Source organism: Pezoporus flaviventris, unplaced genomic scaffold (genome assembly GCF_033815535.1).
Source record: "Pezoporus flaviventris isolate CSIRO_AGI_PZ_B2104156 unplaced genomic scaffold, CSIRO_AGI_Pfla_v1 ptg000006l, whole genome shotgun sequence".
Classification (NCBI taxonomy): Eukaryota; Metazoa; Chordata; class Aves; order Psittaciformes; family Psittacidae; genus Pezoporus; species Pezoporus flaviventris.
In genome coordinates, this window is record NW_026892554.1 from 8018316 (window position 1) to 8042395 (window position 24080).

A 24080-nucleotide genomic window follows, 5' to 3' on the forward strand; every position below is an offset into this window, starting at 1 on the left:
GTTCAAGAAACAGCCAAAATGGACTGTTAATCTGTTCCTACAATTCAGGAGCTGGGATATTGGACCAAAGGGAACTCGTGGCTGGTTTGCAGACTTGATTGCGTGTCCAAACTAACGCAGCAGAGCACAGCTGTAATTTGTCATATGCCACCAAGAACACAGCATGCGCAGCCAAAATGAATGTTTTTTAGAGGTAGTGAGATAGCAGAAAACAAGCTCAGGCCCAAGTGACTTCATGGGCAAAGATTACTGGCTGCAGCCTGCCCCAGCCTGTGCGCTGCACCTTGGTAATCTTTGAGGACTGTGCTTAATGTCGTGTATAGGAGAACAGCATGTTCCCTGAGTGCAGCTCAATCTCCTTTAGCAGAGTCATTTGGTTCCAACAGATCTGAAGACCAATTCAAACATCACGGCCATAGCGTACATGAGGGGAACACAGGGCAGGGATGCACGAGGCTATCACAGCAAAGGCTGCAGCCAGGGAACAGCATCAGCTCCAAAAACCTCCAAGAACTGCTTGTGTTGCCTGTCACCACAGAAATAAATCACTGCCTGTGCCTCTCTCCACACACCATCTTTCTTACTTTCTTCCACTTGTTAGTTCAAACTCAGCCAAATTCATTAGTTTAGGTCACATTTATGGATGACACATGCTGTACAGCCACAAAACAATACTTTGGGCGCAAAATATTCTTGCTGTTTCCATTGCAGCTGAGGTCACAAGAAAAACAAATTCACTAGGACCTAGCTGGTGGATACTACAGCTTTGTTTCCAACCACAAAACATTCCTCAAAAACAAGGGCCAAGGAAGCGCTGTTGTTCTTTAAACGTTACATTTCTCACGGGCACGCACTGGGTTATTGAGTTTAGGGAAGAAAAGGGAAAGATTTTGTTCCTGTTTGGGGATTCATTTGGCTGCATTTCTTTTCTCATCATAAGTTTTGTTTTCACTTATATTTTATTAAAGCACCCAGAGGCCTTTGGGAATGGATGCCCAGGAATAAAAAAAAAAATGATATTAAAATGAAATTAAAAAACACCAGCAGCAGGATCAGGATTGCTGCCTTCTGCATGTGTATTTTGTCTAGAATCAAGACAAGGCTCAGCCTGATCACCCCCACTCACTCTGACGCCACTGCCATCCCCAGATTGGTGTACCCAACTCACCCAATACCACTCTCCTTTGAAATGGGGAAGTTCTGTTATCCCCATACCTCTCAGACCTGCCCCACGCCATCAGCCTGAGCAGTGAGATAGGATAAGCCACGATGCCTGGCAGTATCGAAGCAGTACGAAACAGTGAGGAAAATCCTCTCATGCTGCTGAACGCAGCTGAACACAGCTCCCTCCTCCTGCCCCCTTGGCAAATTACCGGGCTATTGTCACTAATTATCAGGCTCAACAAGTGAAATGGTGCAATTTGCTACAGACACCTGGAGAACCAATGCGGAAAGCAGCGCTTGGTGCAAGGAGGCTTGTGGAGAGTGGAGGAGCCTTTGGGGCAGGGTGCTGTGGGGCAGCCCCACAAGTGCCAGGCCCTGGCACAGGAGGGGGTCCCACAGGTGGTGATGTTGTGTTTGCATCTCAGAGTGTTTGCCTTGGTTTTTTTTGCCTGATGTTTACTTCAAGCATCACACTCTGAGGGCTTATAAAGAGGATTAAGTGGTGAGGAGGTCTCACAGAGTTAGGAGGAATTAATCAAGCGGTAATCAGAAAGGAAATTAATCTGAAGAGTTAATTAATCAGCCAAGGCAGGGAGACTGCAGCCAGTCGTCCCTATCACACCTTCCAGCTTGCTATTTCATGCACTGGCACGGCAGCAGGGAAGGGAAAAGGCAGTCCAGGCATGAGAAGGCAGTCCAGGGATGCCCAGCCACCCCTCCACACTTTCTAAGGAAACAGTGGAAGCCCAATAAGGCCAGGAGGTTTCCATACCCCATCCCACCATGCAGGGACTTCACTGAGGATATCTCCACCCTATGGGATGAGCACTTGTCATCTGCCCCCCTCAGCCCAACTCAAAAGCTTCCAGAGGCTGAGGTATCCATTTCAGAGACTCTTCCATGCTTCTCTCATGTCTTTCCTTTGGAAATGGGATCTAGATACGCAACCCACAGTTTTTTTGATTGCTTAATCGATTCTATACACCCCACATTCTCCTTCCAGCATCCTAAATAGTCTTTTTACTTCTCCACTGTTCAACTGTTCTGAATATGCACCACTGGGGATCACTGCCCCTTCACTCTGGCCTAGCTGCATTTTATATATTTAGCTTTTCTTTTTCTTAATCTTTTCTTATATCACGTTCCCTGCAGAACCTTAATCATTTTAGTGGCTCTTCTCTGAATTTCTTCCAAAAGGCATCAGGCAAAACGCTTTGCTCTTGTCCCTTCCAGATTGCATTTTGACTAATGTCTGTTTCCCTTGGGATGAGACATACCTTGCGCAGGCTACCTGATTGGGGATGCTCAGCCTTCATCACATCCTGAAGCACTCAGAGAAAGACAACTCCCCAGTTCACAGGGACTGTAACACAATGCATCTTTGAACATACAAACCTGGTCCAGTTTGCAAAGACATTCAAAATCTCATTAAGTTCACCATTATTATTATTATTATTAGAGTCTTTTTATGCATAGACATTTTAATTGCCTCGATGCAGAGAGCAGCTTCTATTGTGTGTTTTACAGACCGTAAGCAAAGGTTCATCTCTATGTGCTGCCTACAACCTGCCTCCAGAGAGGTGCAGCCAGTTGGAAGCCAAGCCCAGGGTGCAAGGGGTTATCCAGCAGCCCCAAATCAGAGCCTTCAAAGCCCCTTCCTCAGAGGCCAACTGTACCCATCCCTTCTCATGGTCACTCAGTGATCACCAAGGTGCTTATAGGGGCTGCTGCCTTCTGTAAGGTGAGCTCAAACCTCACAGCACAGCTCAAACCCAAGACAGCGCAGCTCAGGCAGATCGTGTTATCTCAGGAAACAACAGTGTCTTCCCCCAGCATCCTCAGGTACCTGCCATGGTGATTAGGGGAACAGCACAGAAAGCTCCCAGATCACCCAAGGCCCCCACATCACCATTACCTTGTCTCTTTTTCCTTTTGATACATAAAGGTTATTTGCACACATCCTCTAGAAAGAAAAGTAACCTTGAAACAGAAGGGGGAAAAGGCAAAAAACTGCTGTTATTGCCTAAACAAAAGCTAAACTCTGCAGGATCCAGAGAGAACGGAGAGCTCCTCCAGAAAAATACGTATTTATGGATATCCTGACCCAGAGAAGCAGCTCCTCGTGGATGTTTTTGTACAGGGAAAACCATGCTCTTCTCCCAGCCGCCTATGCTGCCTGTCTGTAAACTGCAGGATCCATTTCATTAGAACTCCCTTCTCCTGTGACTGGTGATTATAAAAAATTGATTTTAATAATTTATAGCCTGCCCAGCACCACAGTGCTCTGACCACCAACAGGTATCCAAAATGCTGGTTCTGATCTGGAAATCTCTCCATTCAGAGCCAGGGACTCAGATACCTCAGCAATCGATGAGTCTCGGTTTGGTACCCCAAGAGCAGAGATAAAAGAGGTGCTGCTGCTCTTCTCCACATAGATAATAATAATGCCACAAAGAGGGCACTTCAACAGACAGCAGCTCCTTCTTTTGATATCCCCTTCCCCTCCCACCTCCAACAGAGACTAAGGTATGAAGATCTAGTCCCTGGGGCGGTTGCCGCTGTGTACTGACTTTTAGGGGTGCAGTGCATTCTACTCTTGCTTTTCAGGTGGCAGTTCAAAGGAAAAGGAATTAACCCCTTGCACAGCATCTGAAACCACTGCAGGAGGACCCCCACAGCGTCCCCGGGTCACACAGAGTGGGAGATGTACTGGTAAAACACTCTAGGGTAAACCGAAAGAATAAACACTGCACATATACAAAAATACATAAGCATGGATATAAATATGAGCAGATAAACGCACACCCCCTCAAATGATGCTATCAAATGCATTACTACCCAAATCCCTGCAGAGCAGTAGACCATCTCAAAGGTCATATTAGTGTGGAAGTAATGTAATCCCATTACGCAGACTCCTTCTCCCTCTCTTAGTTTCTATGTTGATGTTTTCGCTCTTAATTTCAAACACCAGCCGCGTATTTCATGGCCCGGCCTGGGACTGCTTTGCTCAAGTGGTAGTAAACACATGGCTTAATTCACTCCTTCGCCAGGAAAGGAAAAAGCAGCTTTTCCTGCGTGAAATACACACGTCCACCAGCTCGATGGTCGACGCAGGGCGTGCTGAAAGCTGCCGGAACTAACTCGTGCTCAGGGAACAACCGGAGCGCACGGGGTGGGAAGCAGAAAATCCAGACATGCTGCTCTTGTCGAGAGAAAAACATCCACATTGGCAGCACCTAATTCAGCTGCCAACAACGCCCCGCACAAGCCTCACCGGAACTGGGGAGGCAGCTTAATGCTTTGTGCTAAAGGGTATTTGCTCATGCTCCAGGTGAGACACGGGGTCAATAGGAGGAAAGCTGGACAGTGGTTAATACTGGGGAGGGAGCAGGCAGGGAGGGTGAAGCAGCCAGCAAGGAAAGCTCCCGAGAGGGAGGATGGAGAATAACGCGGGCAGGGACCACCATGGCCACTCTGCCCTATGGCCAGCAGTCCTGGTCCACACAGGTTGTTTGTCCTTTGGAGCAGAGAAATCTTGAGACAGTTGGGCCCTCAGTGCTGGAGCATGTAATATGTCCTAGAAATCTGGCTCCACTTCTCCTGTCCAAGCCCTAAATCCACCCCCATGCTGTACATCAGCTTTCTCTATTTTCCCAAAGCTCTTCTGCCCCCTCCACAAATCTTCCTGAAGTTCAGGCCATTGCTACTTGTCAATTCACCTCCTGAAACATCTCCAAACTCCCTTTTTTCCCTTTCACTCCCTGCAGAAGGCAGCGATAATGTAACCTCCTTCACACCTCATCTCTTCTCTAGCTGACACTATAACAAAAAAGTTTAGTAACAATCTCCAACAAAAAGCACAGTGAAAGAGCGTGGGAAGCACTTCTCATTGGCAGATGCCAGAGAGATCTGCCAGGAATATGCATCGCAAAAGACTCTGAGCATACACTTAGACTTCTCCCAAAACCACTTTGCGGCAAGCCCATGCTGTAAGAAGGCCACAAATGTGGTCAACAAGCACTCCCAGTCTTCAAGATGATGCTCAGTACAGCATTTCAGGATGGTTTTCTCCTCAGCATGTTTCATCTTTGGGTCTCACAGCCTTTAACCGGGTCTGATGGATGTCCCATATGCTCACTCTGCAGTCAGTGGTGAGAGATACAGTTCCAAAGGCTTCTGCATCTGCCTAATGAGGAGCCTACCCCTCCTGGACAGCTGTGGAGGGAGTCTGCAGTGATTAGTCTCATTAAGCCTCTGAGAAAGCTACTCCAGCATCAAACTGATGAACTATCCAAGGCAGACTTGTTAGCAGAGGATAAATGAAAATCCAGGCTTGGTATTTTAACGGTCTGCAAGGCGTCATTTCTGCTTGGATGGCCCTTAACCCTTGCATGTTCCTGATGCCTCATTTGGCTGCTGGTCACAGCAGGGAGCAACTCTTCTCAATGCCCAAGCCTGTCTCTGTCCCAGTCTGCTCATCAGGACCATACAAACTTACTCTCTCTGAGTCATGGTGAGCAAAGCTCTCTAATGAAACATTTTATTAAGTACCATCCTCTGCTCCCATCATACATACCTCAGCACTCATTAGACTTTAAACCCAGGATTGGTGAAACATGAGAGAAAATTTCATCAGGATTTGTCTATTAATTCCCCTTGCTACTTTCTAAACTGCTATGCTTAGAAAAACACTGGCACAGTTGTCCTCAACTGGTAGCCACCAACAGAGTTATCCACCAGCTGCTTTTCCAGCAAAGCTCAGCTGATCTGGTAAGAGAAGACCTTCCCCTAAAGAAAACACCACTGGTAGGCCTTGGAGCTGCTGTCACAACTGATAAAGGCTGGAGCAGAGGCGGACCACCAGGTCCTCACTCCTCCTGAAGTGCACACACTGTGCCTCCCTGCCTCCCAGCCCACATTTCCTGTGTCTGCAGAAGAAGAAAAGGCACAACCACAGCAAAAGCCTGATCTGTGCATTTGTGATACACCCCAGGAACAGGGATAAACTGCCTCAAGCAAGCTCATTTATTTATCCCCTAGGAGCCAAAATTTACTAGGAACATTTCCCTCAGCCTACAATTTCTAGGAGATTACATCTTGATATCCTGAAGGCTTTCTTTGGTACCACAAAGCGTTTGACCCTCTGTGCCTCAGCATGCAATGCTGCCCACAGTGCTCCTCCTCACCCAAAACACATGCAGGAGGGTACACACCTATTTCCAGGCTCTGGACTGATGATTTTAAACTCAAATCTTCAGTCCTGTAGTACGTAAATCAGGAAAGTACCAAGATGATTTTGTTGAACCTGATCTGAGCGTGATGGAGACATGAGGTCAATAATGGCAGGCTGCCACAGTTTAACCTGTTCTACACTAGCATAGGACAGCCTTTGGCTCCAAAGAGATGGGTTTGTGCATTCTGCTTTAGTTTTATTGCTTGATCAAGACACTTGTATGTACCTTCTCAACAATTTAAACTGAGAGAGCCGTGCTGGATTCAGTATCAACCAAACCTCTTTATTGTGACAACATCCTTCAGCAGAAAGTCTCAAGCACTGCAACACGTACAGCAGAGCCACATCCATGGGTAACGCATCTCCCATAGCTACTGTGCTCACTAGGCCAATAAAAGAAATCACAATTCAACCACCAACTTTCCATCTCCCACACCGCTAACCAAAATGGGAAACGCTGCTCCTTCATCCCTCCAGCCTCCTCCTGCCTTCCCCATTCACACCCTAGAAAAGACGCAAGCACTGCCTCCCCTCCTTCGGCACTGCTCAAGGCACACCAGCACTTAGGAAATCGTCAGTGCAAATTCCAGCCAAGATAATTTATCCATAAAGTCTGCCCAACAGACAAATCTCCCTCCTAGGCTCTGCAGCTCAGTGCAGATAAACAGGCACATACCACCAGCTACTAACAACTTCATAAAGCATCTCCCTACCTTTATCTCCCTGAGATACCTCCACATACGCCCATGCTCCTGTGTGCACAAAGCACTGAGTGGAGTTTCCTCCTTCCCTACCTGCTTTGGTAATGGTGACATGAAGCATTAGGCTGTCAAATAAACACCTGGCTGCAGCATCGCCTCTCCGTCATCCTTCCTCATCCTCATTCCTTATCTTCCAACAGCAAACTGCACAACGCCTTTGCATGTCATAAAGCACCATGCTATCCAAAGCATGCTGTAGACAGTGATAGTGCAAGGGCCATCAAGTTTTCAGGAGGCTCATATGCCACGGAAGATAGCTCAGAGGTCCTGAAGCAAGCGGAGCTTTGTATGTACTTGGCAGCTTAGCACTGACATCTGAAAGCAAAACACTTGGAAATGTCTCCTGGGAAAAGCTCTCAAGTGCTGGGTTCAGGTTTGAAGGTTCTCTGCTAAGAATGGAAGATGTTAAAGGACCTGGAATTTGCAGAAAAGCTTGATGGCTTCAAGAACCACATATGGGTGAAAAAATAAAGTCTAAGAGCAAAGCCTGATCGAGGGAAAACGTGCGGATTTTTAGTAAAATATTTCGATTTAGTAAAAGACTCAATCAACTGAATTTCATCTCCCCTCTCTTAACAAGAAAAAGCAGAACCTCATTCTTTTTTGGCAGATTAATAAAAAGCCTGCCCATACAGGTGGTCTCAAAACCACTGGCTCAAACCCTGCCAAAGCTCTGGCAGGAACAAAACCAAACCAAGCACTATGCCCTTTGCAGAAGCGTCCCTAAACCCAGTGCAGATTTTAGCTTCTCTGTTGGGATGCGCTCAAGAAGAAGCAACTTTTTTGGGTGTGACCTGAACACAGCACGTTCAGCAGCACTTAAATCAATGCCTTTACCTATACAGATCAGGAGGTAGGAAGGTGCCCTGCTTTACCCTTGCAACTTCAGTTTTAATATGCCAGGGTGGAATACATGTGCTTTGCTGATGAGGGGGTTTGGCACATGCTGACATCCCATTAACTCCGGTATGATGTTAATAGACAGTCACAGCCAAGAAGCATTACTTGAAATCTTTAAGCAGCAAGAATAAGCCCAAATCAGTCCTAAATACACCAGCAGTAAAATAAACTTAGACAGAAATGTAGTGAAGATCATATATTTTGTTATTAAGAACTAAATTACAATATAAAAAAAGGGGGAGAAAAACCTAAAATCCAGCTGCCCTGCAGCATCAGAGTGGAAGGGGATTTCTGCAAACACCAAGAGGTGAAATCAGGCTGTATCTAATTTCAATTTCTATCACAACACTTTACATCAAGGGAGATTGAGAGCAAACAGGAGATAGAAGAAATAATCATCTTTAAATTAAAGAAAATAATCATAATAAAAAGAGAGAAAGAAAATTAAATAATGGTCAAAACAGCTAAACTAAGTCTTACTGGAAAATTCAGCAATATTTCCTCTCTTCGTCCCATGCACCAAGGGAACAGACCTGCAGCAGTCTATAGCAGCACTCAGCAGCCCAAAAGGCATGAAGTTTCATTACCAGATGTTGCTACCAATTTAATTCCAGGCTGAGAAACTTGTCAAGGCGGTAAATGCTCTGTAAGTCTGTCAAGATATTTCCTGTTACACACATATATGCACACATCTTGCATTTGTTATCCTGGTTGATGTGCAGAAGAAATTAATAAGCCTAACTTTAAATTTATAGTAAAAAAAAAAAAACAAAGAAATACTAAGAAACAAATTATTTAAGAGCCTAAATGAGAGGATAAAGCAGTTGGTCTATGAAAACAAATCACACTGAACTACCTTCAATGCCTTATTTTCCCCGGATTGAATTACAAAATTAGTCAATGACAACTGTAATATATTTGGGCTTAGTAAAATATTTGATAGTGTCTCAGAAAAAACTTCCTTGAAGAATTAATTCAAACTGACTTGGATATGAGCACTGCCATACAACAGTATTGATAATAACAGTAACTTTGATTTATGTGGCTCTTCCCTGTTAGTGCTGGTCTGGGTGGCACAAGCCTGGCAAAGCTTTAACCTGGGCTCACCATGTTAAGGCTGGGTTTATCAAACATCCAATCTTCTCAGAATCACAGGTTGGAAAAAAGCTTTAAGAACAAGTCCAACCTTTACCACGGCACTGCCAAGTCCACCACTAAACTGTGTCACTAAGGGCATCACTTACACTGCTCCTGAACACTTCCAGGGATTCCAGCAGTGCCCTGGGCAGCCTGTTCCAATACCTGACAACCCTTTCAGTGAAGATTTTTTTTCCTAATATCCAGTATAAACCTCCCCTGGTGCAACTTGAGGCCATTTTCTCTTCTTGTCCCATCAGTTGTTACTTAGGAAAAGACCAGTCACCTTGTTAAGTGGCACCAAAGGCACAAAATAGATCCTGGACCATTGTTACCTCAAAATTATGGAGTTTTTCTTTACTTTTTATAATATCAGACATCTCTCCTTCATAAAGATTTTATCATTGCTTAGTAAGTAGGACAATGCTAATTATTACCCCAGCATCAATCAGAAAAAGAACACACATTGCTACAAGCACTTTGGATAAGGACATGCTTTGCTTATTCACACAGGCCATGCACCTGCTGACTGTGGGAAACCCCAGCTCTCTTTCCCTCTTCCCAAAGCAGGACTGAAGCTGGAACCCAATAGAAGCACCACAGTCCCCCAGGCCTGACCCAAGAGCATCCCTGTGTGCCAAGAAAGCAGACCCAGGCAGCAGCTCCCACAGAGCTCTGTAGCCTGGGAGAAGAAGAGGCAGAAATCAGCCCCCAGGATGGGGATCTAAATCTCTGCACTGCACGGTGAGCAACACACCTCAGCCCAAGGGCAGCAGCGGCTTTACCTGCCTCCCCAAGTGCCAGCTCCACTTAGCATAATGATTATTAAGCCCTGTCAGCAGATATGAAACCAATGGATGCAGCTCCACAGGCAAGTGCTTCGAAAGCCGCCGAGACACCTCTGCTCACCGGCTTTCATTATCCATCTGGAAAATCGCGGATGTTACAAGAGCTTTTCGAGCATCAACACGGAATTGTTTTGTCAGCAAAAAAAAAGGGCCAATTCTCCCCTGCCCCAACCCCAGGAGCTGTGTCTGCACCACAGGCTTCTGCAGCCAGCATTGCATCAGGACACCAATGCCATCACACTGCCCATCCCAGAACAGCATCAAGCATCTCAGCCCATGCCGTGTGAAGCTCTCTATGAAGGAAAACAAAGTTTTTCCTCTAACACCAATTCACAGCCTTTTGTCTGAATCTTTACTGCATTAAGCTGGAAGAAACTGCTATTTGCTGGGGAGGATGAAGCACACCCTGGGACAGAGAGAACATGGAAATGCAGGTTCACTGGCACCAGCTCCTCCTATAGCTGGTTCAGGTGGAATGAGAAGCAAGCCAAAGAAGTTTTTTTTTATCTGAAATCTAAGCAGACCCATCCCTTTTCATTGCTATAACCGTATGGGTTTTCATCCTCTGCAGTATTTGAAGCTGCTGTGCTGCTTTGGCTCGAGTGGCATCAAAGGTAGATGTGGCAGAACCACCTCACCAGAGGCTGTGCTTCTCAATGGGGCTCAGATCAAAAAAGGCTTTTTCCTTTTCTGCAGGGAAAACCCCTCTCTGGTCACAGAATGGGGCCTTTCAGCAACATCAGAGAGCAGCCAGTGGAGCCGCAAAACCACCCCAACCCAACACCAGGGTGTGTATGATGCTGGGCTGCAGCGTAAGGGTCCTAATGAAACAGCCCCTTCCAGAAAAGACTGGTAACTCCTGCAGATGCTGGGCTGAGGAATTATACCAACTGAAGACCACTGTCCCAAACAGAAACTGCATTATAACCCTGCCTATCAGGCACAAAATAAGAAAATCCAAATGTGATTTACTCCTCCTGTGCACAAAATACTACCCAGCCGCCTTTGTGTACAGGCATATCTTCTGGTCCATTGATTTTTAATAGCGTAGTTGTAGATTGAAATGAGATGCCTGAGAGTCAAACAGGGTTCTGCACTGCTCCCACCTTCATCAACACACACCATACACTGGTGCTGATGACAGTTTCTCAGGGCTGCCCAGGACACAGGCAGGTTTGTTATAGCACTATAAGAAATAGAAGCTGGAGATGGAACAAGCCCATCGGATCATCAGATGCTCCAGTACTCCCTACAATTTACTTCCTCAGTGCTTTTGCCAGTCGAGGCTTGAACAGCCCAAGTGACAGCTCCTATCAATTCCCTTGAGAGTCTATTCTGCTGCTTCCAAATTTCTAGGCACTCCTTCAAGCACATTCAGCCCAAAACAAAGCAGCACAGTTCTCTTTCTTCTTTACATTTGCCTTCACAGCTCCCAAACCCTTCCCTTGCCAATACTGCCATTCATATCACAGTCACCTGTCCCCTGACCAAGAGCAAAGCTCTGCTGCTCCAGGGCTTAAAGACAGAGTGCCAGATCTCATCCCTGGCTAAACACAGCATAAATGAGTAACAATTCTACAGCAAGCCAAGAGGAAGAGGTGATAAACTCACCAGGGACATCATCCCAAAGGACCATTTATCAGCATTAACAATAGCAAAAACCTTTTTCAGAGAATAATTGGACAACTGCAGTACAGACAAACTACAATTAAATTACTAATTAAAGCCTTTTTCTACTTTCCACACTGCCCTGCACCTTAGTAAAGCCACATCAAAGTTGACACATAGTTGTCTGGTTGTTAGCTGCCTTCAGAGACACAAGACAGCGCAGAGGACACAACGTTTGTGGAGATAATGTCTCTTCATCAGGTTAGTTATAGTGGTTGAAAAAATAGCTTATCCTGCTGCTGTAGATACCTGTTCTGGAGATAAACAGAATTACTCTGTCTCTGTGCTGTCATTCCTGCGTCTTTCACTAAAGCAAAGCCACATGAAGACAGAAGAACAGACAACATCAGGCCAAGCAGCAAACACAGGAGACAAGGAGCGGGCAAGCAGGAGCATCATTGCCACAGAAAGGAGTCCCCTGAGGATTAGCACCTTCTGCATGGTCCTTGGGGTGACTGAGCCTTGGTGATTTCATAGCTGTGGAAAAGGTGTGTGCAAGCAGTTGGACGGGGAATTGGGGAAACTCAGTTTCTCCTGAATGGCGAGTGGATGGAGGGCATCTTCCTGACCCTGCTGTGCAAGGGAAGCAGCCATGGCCCATTCTCATCTTCTCCCTCCTCAAGGTTGCGCCCACCACATACACAAAAGCAGAAGCAAGATGAGCCTGAAACAAGGATGGCTTCAATAAAATCACTTAAAAAAAACCAAATTTCAACAACTTTCCTCCACCTCACTTTGTGCTCACATCGTGCTGAATCACAGGTAAGGTAAGGGTCACTCGCACAGCTTCAAACACTGCAATGTGACAACCACTTGGGAAAGTCAGGGGTGAGACTCCTGCTAGTGCAGAACTGCTCTGGGCAAATGCCAGTCGTGCCATGGGGCTCCTTTGGGGTGAGTGCTGCATCTGGGGTCCAGCATCCATTGATGATCAGAACGGCTTTGTGCCCTTGTGAGCAAGGGAGGTCACCATGGGATGGAAGATCCTGCAGAACGTGATGTGAAGGAGCCTTGGGGCTTCCTGGTCACCTGAAAGCTACTGACCTGACTTTTTTTAAATGCTTTTAGTAGCTGCCTAAAATAGACACCTTGGTTTTGTAAAAGCAGCTGGAATAGATAATGGCTGGTCAGTGCACTTTACATTTCCTTTATAAATAATCTCTTCATACATCTCAGTGAGGGAAAATACTTTATTTCCAAGTCTAAATAAATCCTGACCTTCTGTGCTAACCGTTTCTCCTGCAGGGTCATTTGATGCATGTCTCCAGCCAAAGGCAGCTCCTTGCTCCTTCAGGCAGCAACAAGAGACAGCAGCACCCCATCTTTCAAAGCCTTCACTGGACTAACACTATCTGGGACCAAAGACCAAGGGGTGTGAGCATTAACTGCTGCAGTGAGCACAGATCTGCCTTCACAGAGAGAGGAGGCAGAAGCAAGTGCCTTGTCACAGCACCTCTCTATATACTTATATATGTCAACTACACAGTGGGGAGGTGGGATCTCTCAAAGGTTTGCCAAGGAGCCCAAGGGCTGTGTAGCAGCTTTCCATTGCGGCCACCATTATAGTTATGGACTGATGGCTTAGCAGAGGGTAAGGCACTTAGCGGCAGTTCTAAGAGCTTTATGCTTTGTCACCTTGAAGGCACTAAATAAATAAATATATAGCACAGCTCGCACTTGAGCAGAGTATAAACAGGCATTTATAGAAAGAAGCCCCAGTGAAACCGCATGCCCTTTCAATGCACTTCCCAGGCAAAAAAAAAATCAAGTAATACTGAGCACAAGCAGTACATCGAGGGGCTTTTCAGGCAAACACAAGGATACCAACAAGGAAAAGCCCCAGCTTCCAACAGCCCCAGAACCATTTCTGGGGCTCAACCCCTCAGCACCACTGGTCTCTATGCATCACACACCCGAGCTCAATGAAAGCAACAGCAATCTGTTCCTACTTCCAGTTCATTAGTATTGCTCACTGTGCATCCCTCAGACCCCGTGGTTAGCTGTGGCTTTTAATGTATGGCTGCTTCTCTCCCATAGCCATGCCAGGCTGGCTGATATCACTTCACTCTCTCTTTCTTCCTGCTCCTGTTACATGGCAGGCTCCCAAGAGGATGAAATGAAAGGGCCCTGATCACAGATTTCTCCTCAGCAGCTAACCCTTAAGGTGCAGGCTCTCCAAGCTGCAGAGTGTTTGTTCATGCCTATACAACTACAAACAAATAATCAAGGAAAAACAACCAATCCATGATTATAGTCAGGCTTAGCCAAGGCCAAACACGTGTCAGAATTAAGCCTCATCTGAAAGGTAGGTCATGGATCTTGTATATTATTTTTATCTCCCCTTTAAAGCTGCAGCAATAATTGCATATTGAAGAAGGAAAGAAAAAATAAAAGAGAAACAAAAAAAAAACCCAAATCAACAAAAGCAAAGATCCAGGCACCCAAGATATCCTTGCAGGAGCTGGTCCTCTTGAATCAGAATCCTAGAATTGTGCTGCAACTGACTCAGCGGACAGTTACCATCTGTTTATGGAAAAGAATGTTAATAACTCCCAATCATAATCAAATAGGCAACCACTTTAAGTACCTATTAACTAATGCTAAATTACAATGGAAGAGCTCTGCAAGTACTTCTGACATCCACATGCGCATCATCGGTGCCAGCGCTTTGATCAGGGCTATTAGAACAAATAGCAAGTGCACTGAGAGCGATGCGATTCCTCACACATTACACAAAGCGTGGGCAGTATTTATTTACTGTTCTTTCATTTCTCCCCCACCTCCTTGTTGTTTCTGCCTATTCAGAGAGAAAGCATGAACGTGCGTGTGCGCAGATGTACACACCACCCACCACAGCAGACCCCCAAAAGCCTGGCCCCTGTATTTTGTGTTTCTGTCCTAGGCTGAGCTTCCATATGGATTTTCTGATGCCTAGAGAGGTATTTCCATCAGTGGGGCACCACCCGAGTTGTCATCCTCTATTTAGCCCCACTACTTCCATGATGACTATAAGGGCATCTCTAAGCCTTTTCCCCATCTCCTCTGGGTGGAATGGGCTAGCAGGTCCAAAAGCTGCAGCAGAGAAAGGGAAGAACCAGGCAGGTAGAGCTGTGCACACACACTCACATGTGCACAGAGAGGCAGCGCGATCACACACCTTATTTCTTTAGGAAATCAGATTAAAAAGCAATCGACTCTTCACCAACTGTAACCAGGTCTGAACCATTAGCTGGCACTGCCTCCATCCGAGGAAGAAAACCTCATTTGGAGAACTCAAGTAGTTTTTAATCTCAGAGCTTGGAAAATAGTTCATCTCAGCAAAACAAGAAGTGCTTTTGTCTCTGCATTTTCTCTAGCACCTTTCTCCTAATATCCCAGCAAACTCAATTTGTTTGTATTTTGTTTTTAAAGTTGTGCAGCACCAGGAATACATCACACAAATATGCATGAGCACACGTTCCTTATCCCTAGGCACTTGCAGATATAAGAGAAAACAACCAAAAGGAGCATCTATTTCAGTCCATCAACTTAAGCATTTATATGGCATCCATCACTGCGCCATGTGAAAGTTTTGTAAGTCCCGGGACTTTTCTGTGCTGTTATTCTTCTATGAAATTTCATTTTGTTAATCCTGGGACTTGTGTGTGGCTTTTTTTTTATTACATTATGAAATCTGATTTCCTGTCATCTGCTGGGATTAAACTTTGATCAGAAGACAACCCAGAAGGCGAGGTGTAAAACCCTCCATCTCTAGCACATGGTCAGGGAACGCAGGACACTGCACCCAGAGCAGGCAATGACTGAGCACAGGATGCCAGGCTCCTTACTCCCATGTGATTTATCCCACCCGCTCCCCTGGGACATGGCAGTAAACCCAAGGGCCCTTACTCCCAGTTTTTTGCACTGTAAGATCCTATTCATCTTCCCACATGAATACAAGGCTTTAAAAAGCATCTCAGCCTCCCCTCTGGATACATCAACCTTCAGCAAGTGGTTGCAGCCTATATTTGCAGGTTCAACGTGTCTCAGTTTTTACATTCACTTTTCTCTGTAGTTTGCCTCCACTCTCTTCATGTTGCCCATGTAACACCACAAAAAGGCGCTTTGTTTGCCATTTCCCTACTGCAGCCACCACCCCAGCTCCAGTGACCCCCCAGATGCTTCAGTCCATCTCTATTCCCCCCAGCTACTGGAGTCAAAATCACCAGGCAGCCAGAAAAGGGATCTGACCTCTGCCATCCCATGCTAATGAATTTCCTCTTCGGAAGGAGCAGGAAAAGGCAAGAGGGATGGCAGAGAGCCAGCCTCAGTGAGCTCAGCCACAGGACATCAAGGAGCCAGGAGCACAGCGTGTCACAACCCCCTTCACAAGAAGCTTTTGTTGATGCCACCGCTCCAGCCCATTGACAGCACACTTGGCAGCACAGGCTTTTCCCCCACTTGGCTGTTGGCTGTATCAGTAGCTGGGTCATAACCAGAGCAGTGGTTCTGCCAGGACTCATGCAATGCTCCAAGGGTGTGTGTGCTACCAGCCAGAGGAGGACAAATGTGGACACATCATCCTCTCATAGTCCCATATCTCACAGACTCATAGTCTCATATCCCCCAGCATACATATGCCCCAAGACACAGTGACTTTCTTCCCAGCAAAGGCAGCTGGGATGCTGGACACTTGGTAGCCCACTTTTAAGCCTGGCGGGCAACCCAGCACGGTGGCCAAGGGGGACATTTCAGCCCAATGTGATATCCAACTTTCTCAGTCCAAGTTCACCTCTCTCTCTGAGATCAACGATCTGCTTAAAGCTAGGAAACACAGAAGGAAAAAGATGTGCTCAGAGACTCATGAGGTGCTGTGGGTAATGTGTCCAAAATGAGCACATAATGCTCTGTGTCCATGACAAAAACAACGGGAAAAACCTGCTCCTGCAGGCCTGCCAAGATGGGATTTCAACAACAAGTGGCAACATATCAACTGGCAACAAACAGCTCCTGATTCAGGGAATCACACACTTCCCCAAAAGACACAGGGGGCTTGGGGTTTTTTTTCTTAGTAAATGATAACACACTGTGCCATACAGGATGGCTCCTGCCCAAGAATTAGTTGATAATGGGGGACCCAGAGGGAAATGCTGGCTAAAGGCGATTTGGAGGTGGTTGCCATCTGCACTGTCCCAGACAGGGTGTCAGAATAAGGCAGAACCTATATGTGAGCCCCTGGAAAAGCAGCTCAGGACCACTCACTGAAGTGATTTGATGATTTGGACAAAGACATCACCCCATGAATAGGAAGTCTTCAGGGAGAAGGAAAGGAACAGTATCCCACTGGTGGAGTGAAAGAGGAGGAAAAGACATCCAGCACACACAGTAGAAACACAAGCGTCAAAGTACCATAGCCAGACTGGGACCATCCTGTCCAAAGGGCAGAAGGATCTGCAGCCTCCAACAGGGAGGAGAGCTTAGGCACTACGAGTAGGCTGCTCCTGGTTGTGCCTGTGACACTTGTGGCTCATTAAAGAGCTATCTCCCTGGTTTACAAGGCTAGATGAGCTCCATCTGCCCGGGTTTGAAGATAGGAGTTTTCCTTCTCCTATGAGGAAGGCCTGTCTTCACTAATGAAGATTCAGGAAGGGCTTTAACCCACACATTCTGAACAAGACTGTCATCTCCTGGGTCAATCTCGAGTAACCGATGATGCAACAACACTACATCAAGCGTCTAGGAGGGATTCTGCCTTAGAGGCGTTCAGTCTGTATGGACAGGCGAGGGTCGAAACGGCAGGTGACAAGGTGCATGGGAAGCTGCAGATCCAACCTTGCATGTGGGCGGACCAGCGCATGGGTCGCTCGAGATTGCTCAGGAGATGACAGTCGTGGTTGGACACTTCCTGATTGCCTAAGCACCCTCTTTTCCAACCAGATTTGCATATCCCACGTGCCCTTTGGTCATCATGCTTGTAGTAAGCGTGGTTAAAGCCCGTCCCAAATCTTGGCTCATGAAGCCAAGCCATCAATCTCCCTGGTTTTAAAGATGTGTTTCACTTCTGTCAACTCCACCACTCCAAGCAGTGTCATCATTAAAGCTTCCAGAAACTTTGCAGGATTATTGTTTCATATCAGAATTGGAAGAAACACAGCATGGTGAGGAGGAAAGCAGCCTTTTCTGCCTAAGCACTTTAGCCTCCCAAAAAACCGCACACACAAAGGCCCATCACAGCACTCCTCTGGTTTCTGGGAATGAAAAATATCCACTAACACACTTATCCAAACACCTCTGAGCACATACACACATCTGTTCACCAAGGCTGGTTACTCACGTAAGGCTCATTCCTCTTTGATTCCTCCACTAGGGTCAGAAGTTACTTTTCCTTTTTACATTTGTATCTCTAAGCGCCATCAGTGGCAAATGCCCAAGCACTTCCATAGCGTTCTGACAAATCCCTCCAGAAGGCACATAACATCATCACAATTGTACAGATGGGGAAATTAAAGCAGAGACAGAGGTTAAAACAGCTAATTGCCTGTGGACATTAAGTGAGTCAGTAGAAGAGCTGGGAATTGATCCCAGGAACCGTGTCTTCCATTCCTCTACTCTACCCACTAGTCAACACACCCTACCAGATGGTTCTTATCATTGGACATATGGACTAAATATTGCTAAGATGGTGTAGAAGATTCACTGTTTGATTAAGTGTCCTGTCTTCCATCTCCATAGGATGCACAGGGGAAACTCCAGCCAGAACTCCATCTGGACCCACTCAGGAAACGTCCCCCTAAAGGAAACAAAGCCCTAGGCAAGCACAAACGTTCCCAAATCTATCTACCTGCCCTGCAACACAGACCCCCGCAAGGCCAGGGAATAGGCTGCAACTCAGAAGCCTTGGAGAAAGTTCATGTTTGTCAAAGCCTGGCTTCAAACAGTGTATGCATGAGATGCCAGTTAGGCTGGTAACTGTTTTGTCATTTGAAGGCTCTTCCTCCAGCCTTCACTGGGCACCACCAACCCTGCCCAACTAGAGATACCAGCAGTCACAAAAAGCAGATGGTATGCAGGCATTTACTTTCTTCTGGCATTAGCTCTATCACATCACATCACAGCACTGGCGTTGGCAGGACAGAGACCCCAATTCTGCCTGGAAAACATCAGATGCCTTCTCATTTTCCAATTGCTACACCAAGGGTCTCTGAAACAGCTTCTAAGGTGGTTATTCATCACACAGAAGAGAAAACCTTCCTGCAAAGAGGCAGCGAAACAGACTTTCCACATCACTGAAAGACAAGTCAGCAATTGCTTTCCCAGCATGGACCTTAGAAACTTACAGCAGCATCTCAGTCCCCATTCACAGACAGGCACAGGATGGGTCCACCTGCCTTTCCAACAGAACCTAAACCAATTTCACATCCTTCTGGGAAAGGATGCATCATCAAGTCCATAAAAAATATTTCACCCAAGAACACGCTCTCCTGAATACAACTCCGTCTAGAAATGGCTGGAGGGAGCAGACTCAGAGCTCTTCTGGGCAACCTGTACATGCAGTTATGTACTGACAAGCAAAACACATGCATACTTTTGCCCAGCAGAAGCACAAGACGTGAGAACCACCAGCCTATATATCTCCATTACTCTCTCAACAAACAGAAGAGTGTTGGACAACATTCTCTTTAGAAGGCTTTGCACCAATACTGACAATGTAGGAATAAAACCACAACACCTTTCCACGTGTGCTATAAGAGCCGGGCAATCCTGGAAGGTGCCTCCTGCTAAAGTAAAGCGACTGCACCTACCTTTCATCCCGAACTTGGACCGCCGGCCATACTTGTTGATCATAATAAAGAGGACGACCAAGAGGACACAAGCAAAAGCTGCCAGCCCAACCGCTATGGAAACCTGAAAGGGAAAAAGCCTTAGAATCAAGACAGAGGAATTTAGGAGTCTAGATTGCAAACACAGCACCTCCTTGCCAAGTTAACCTTTCTGCAGGCTCATACCATCTGCTGCAGTCCTGTGGATATCAGCTGTGGAAGAAAACACAAGCTAAAGCAAAGGGCTCTGGCACAGCTTGGAAGAATCACAAGCTGTTTGCAGGACAGGGAGCTCTGGGGTGTCCCTATCTGTGATGCTGTTCTGGCACCATTCCCTCATTCCATATACCTGTGGGGAAGGAGGACCTCTGCTTCAATGCCTGGGGCTCTCCCTTTATTGAACACATCATAAGCATCTATTTCCAACATCCTCACTGTGCCATGATGTCGCAACACTAAAGCTATATTAACCTGAGCTGGGAACACACAGGAGCAGCAGAAAATTCATTAGAAAGAGCAATTCAGTCTTCATCCAAGCATCCCTCAGGACGAAGAATGAGAGAAAATACCACACACAAAAAGAGATTAGAAGAAATTAGGCAGAACTTTTTTTTTCACCCCTTAAAACATTTGGTTTTCAAAAAAACCATAATAGTTCCCTATTTATTATCATTTTAGCAGTAAATATTTATAATGCAACAATGTCCAAAGTCTTTCACTGGAACCGTGGTTCCACTATGGCAGTGTACAAGCAGAGAAAAGAAAATCTCCTTGCCCTAAAGGGTTTACAATCCCAGGCTTATTTTAATATTTATGAATATTTATTCCTTCAAGTCTTTGCTCGAGATACTTTTATTGCATTGATGTAAACAACAATTTCTTTGGCATCTGTCCAATTGTTCTCCTGTACTAGGTCTTGTGATGCATTTAGGCTTCACTTCCTTTTATAAAGCTGTATTCTGCTGTAATAGAAAATACATCATTTAACCAAGAAAAAGTAATTTCATTTTGCAGCCCCTTTCCCTGCCCCTGGTACATTAGTTACAATATTTTAAAGTGTTTTATTTTACCACGCTCTATTTTGATCCCCCAGCTTGTTTGCTGTGCTTTATATTTAATAATCAGTGCACATTATTACTCCAGTCCCACTCTTCAAAGCTTTCACTTCAGTTATAGGAGATTTTCAGTTGGGCAAGAACCGAAACAAAGGTGGATTGAGTTTTGTTTATTCTGTTAACGCATGGTGGGTTTCAAGATCTGAACACACACATAATTAGAGCAATTGTGTAATGTGCTAATTCCCCCCTGTATAACACTTGTATGCCCTGGTTTTGTCTTTATCTACCTGGATTTGACAGAAGAAAGACAATGTTGAGATCTGACAAGCCATAGGCTTTCTTTCCTTTTTCATTCCTGGCATGCCCTGCAGAGCAGGAGAGAGGGCAAACCGGCACTGACAGAATTGAACCAAGCTAAATCTGAGTCCCTCACAGGGCTAAACTTAACAGATCAATAATAGGCTGAAACACACAATTGCCTGTTTATTTGTTCTCTGGGTGCTATTTTTTTAGAGTGAGAATTTCTGACCCTGCCAGCAGCGACTTCACAGGATGCCTGATTTTCAAAGAGCTCCCTGGTTCCACACTGCAGACCAAGAGGATCAGACGGTTTGTGTCAGTATTTTCTTGCCTGACACAAGCCATAAAATCCTTCTGATTGTTGTCTTGAGTCATAAAGGAAGAGATTTTCTTTGCAAATACCTCAAAACAACACAGGAATCTAAATACTGAGTCATTGACAACAAGAAATGCATGCAAACAGTTCGGCAGAGGAGGACAGGACTCACCCCAAAAGTGTCCTCCTCCGGTTTGTGGGTCACAGTGATGGGTGGGGTGGGACTCACTTCATAGTCACCGACTGAAACCAAAACACGAAAGGCAGAAGGTTTAACATGACGCTCATGGAACTCCAACACCAGCACATCCCCAGTGGCAGTGCCTGACCTAACAAGATCCAGTTCACCCCTAACAGAGGCTGCAACTTTCTATTTCAGAAGGCACCAAAATCAACCATCAGATAGTTCCTTATGCATAGCAGCAGAGAAAACACAGGCCAGGACAACACTGATGTCACTCCAACCTTACAAATGAGAAACATTTGGGTGCCTGATATCCTTGGGTGGGTGATCTCCACCCCTGAGCCATCTCTCAGAGCTCTCAGAAATGGGCTAAGTAGGGTTAAGCCCAAGACTGACTCCTGATCTGAAAAAAAACAATTGCTTGACTGGTATAGTGGGATGGAAGAAGAGCCTATAGAGGAAGCATGTTGTAAATGGGCCAAGACGCAGAACTGCTTTGGAGACTGGCCAGCCTGCATCTAGTCAAGACCCCTTCCACTATACCTCAACCAAACGTCATTTCCGCTATAGGACCTTCTTCAGGACATCACTAGAGGGAAGTTAACATCTTCAGGGCTCTAGAGATTACCCAGCTGACTGAAAGCTCCCCAGCTATCTTGGCTTATGCATGGAGAAGCCAGAGCTTTGTGCAACCTCCACCAACTTGCTTTCAGCTTCCTTATTTTGACTCCAGGAGCATTTAAGTCACAAAACCAAAACACCCACAGTATGCAAAGGGCAAGGAGACACTTACTTGAAACAAAGTTGTCCGTACTCTCTGTGGAAAGGACAAAGAGAGAAGCAACACAGTTAGCAGCACAGCAAAGGGAGTCACACTTGCAACGCACCTCAGACACACTCCATCACCCCAAAGAGCCCAGGAAACCAACTTCTCATGTTTTGTCCTTTGTAAAACTGTAACTGGAAATTACAGCGCATGTGCCAGCAGGATATGCTGGAAAGCACAAGGGAAACTGCAAGGGAGAGAAGGAGATGTTGCCTTGCATGGCAGTGTTCACCCAAGGACAAAGTCCTACAAGGATAAGGACCAACCCCCAGGGAGGAAAGCCCAACCTGGGACAGGGGATTAGGGGAGGTCTCTTATCATGAGCCATTCAGAAAAGCTACTAGCATCTGAACTGGATATGGAAGCTGTGGCCTCTTGCCAGAGACAGCCACGTCAGTCCCTGCTGTCAGCATCTTGACTGCTTGAGTCTATTCCATAAAGCTCCTTCAGCTCTGAAGGTGGCCGAGGCCCCAGACAATGAGGTCTAAAGCTCTCAGTGACACTCAGTTTACATAGCATGAGGATAACGTCAGCTTTCAATTCACTCGCCCATGTAAGAAATTGAGCACGATATTAACTGGAGTTTACACAGCTTTGCTGGCAGGGAGCTCCTGGAAGGACGCTGAAATGTTCACACTAAGGTATGGGTGAGGTTTGGAAGGGAAGTGTAAAACAACCCCCAGGTGACAAACACTGAGTTCCAAATGGGGAGGAAAAACTTGGAAAAATATTTTTGTTTCAAGTCACGCAGAAGAACTTTCCTTGACTTTTCTAGCAAGGGGAAAAAATAAGGAAAAAAGAAAAAAGAGGAAGAAATATTTCACTCTGAGACTTTTCTCTTTTTTTTTCCTTATTAAGGCAGACAAAGTCTAGTTGTAAAATTCTCACTGCTTCTACATTTTCCCTTTCCATTATTCTCTGCTGGAGTAAACAAATTCAACAGAAACCCACAAAAAGTTTTTCCCACTAAATCCTGGTTTTTTGAAGTATAAAACTTAGCCAAGAAATCTCTGGCAACTTGAGTTCCCAAATAACTGAACACTTAGCACACAGGACGTAGCAGGTACTTTAACCTTCGTGTATTAAACAAGGAGATGGTAGCCTGTGGTAGAGATGCCAGTGACAACATGCAATGAGATTTTTACCCAGGGTATGACACAAATCTATCCTGGGAGCCACTGCCCTGGTTCCTAGAGCCACGTCATCACAAAGAATCAGGGTATGGCATGGGACATATCTCCCACCTCCCACCCAGCTTCTAACAGCACATTTCTTTTCTCAACTTGGGAAGTACAAGCTGGTACAGTACCAAGAGATTGCAGACCAGGGGGTTCTAAAAACCATGGTCACAGGTCCTTTTCTATGTTATCAGGAGGTCTTCCAGGCATTCCACTTTCATCAATTAAGTCTATAATCTTATCCTGGGTCATGACAGCAAAATCCTAGCACATGTGAATAGCTATAGGCAATAAGCTTCTTTAAGGTTCCCCAGTGTGGTTCATTCAAGCTGTGGCATTTTCTGGAGTAATATACCTTCAAATGGGAAATTATGAACATTGGCTGCACTGAGTGTTAATGTCAGCTGTGGCAGTGGAAGGAGCAACCAACTTCAAGGAAAAGTAAATTACACCCTGCATTGGGCTGCCAGGATCTGCCAGGGTGAGGAATGGGTCAGGACTTTGGATCAGAACAAATAAATGGGTCAGTTCCTACTGAGAGATGGTTCAGGGTCAGTAAGTTCTCCATACCAACACCCTACACAAGGTATGGGTGAGGGTACACTCACAAGGGCAGTGTTTTACATGTGGTTCACACAATCCCATTCTCCCAGAGCCTTCGACACAAAAGGTTCTTCAAGAATCAATGTCCCTTCCCACTTCACAGCA

General features: G+C 45.8%; 1 protein-coding gene across 5 annotated transcripts in view; it reads right to left on the reverse strand.

The window, feature by feature from the left end:
* The window catches only part of NTRK3 (neurotrophic receptor tyrosine kinase 3), a 207561-nt gene that overhangs the window by 116140 nt on the left and 67341 nt on the right, over nt 1-24080 (reverse strand). For all 5 annotated transcript variants that reach the window (XM_061446762.1, XM_061446764.1, XM_061446761.1 and 2 more), the window contains 3 exons: nt 22162-22185; nt 21357-21427; nt 19493-19595 (listed from right to left, as the gene is read on the reverse strand). In XM_061446762.1, the coding sequence (XP_061302746.1) occupies nt 19493-19595; nt 21357-21427; nt 22162-22185 (198 nt within the window). The remainder of the gene's footprint in view (nt 1-19492; nt 19596-21356; nt 21428-22161; nt 22186-24080) is intronic.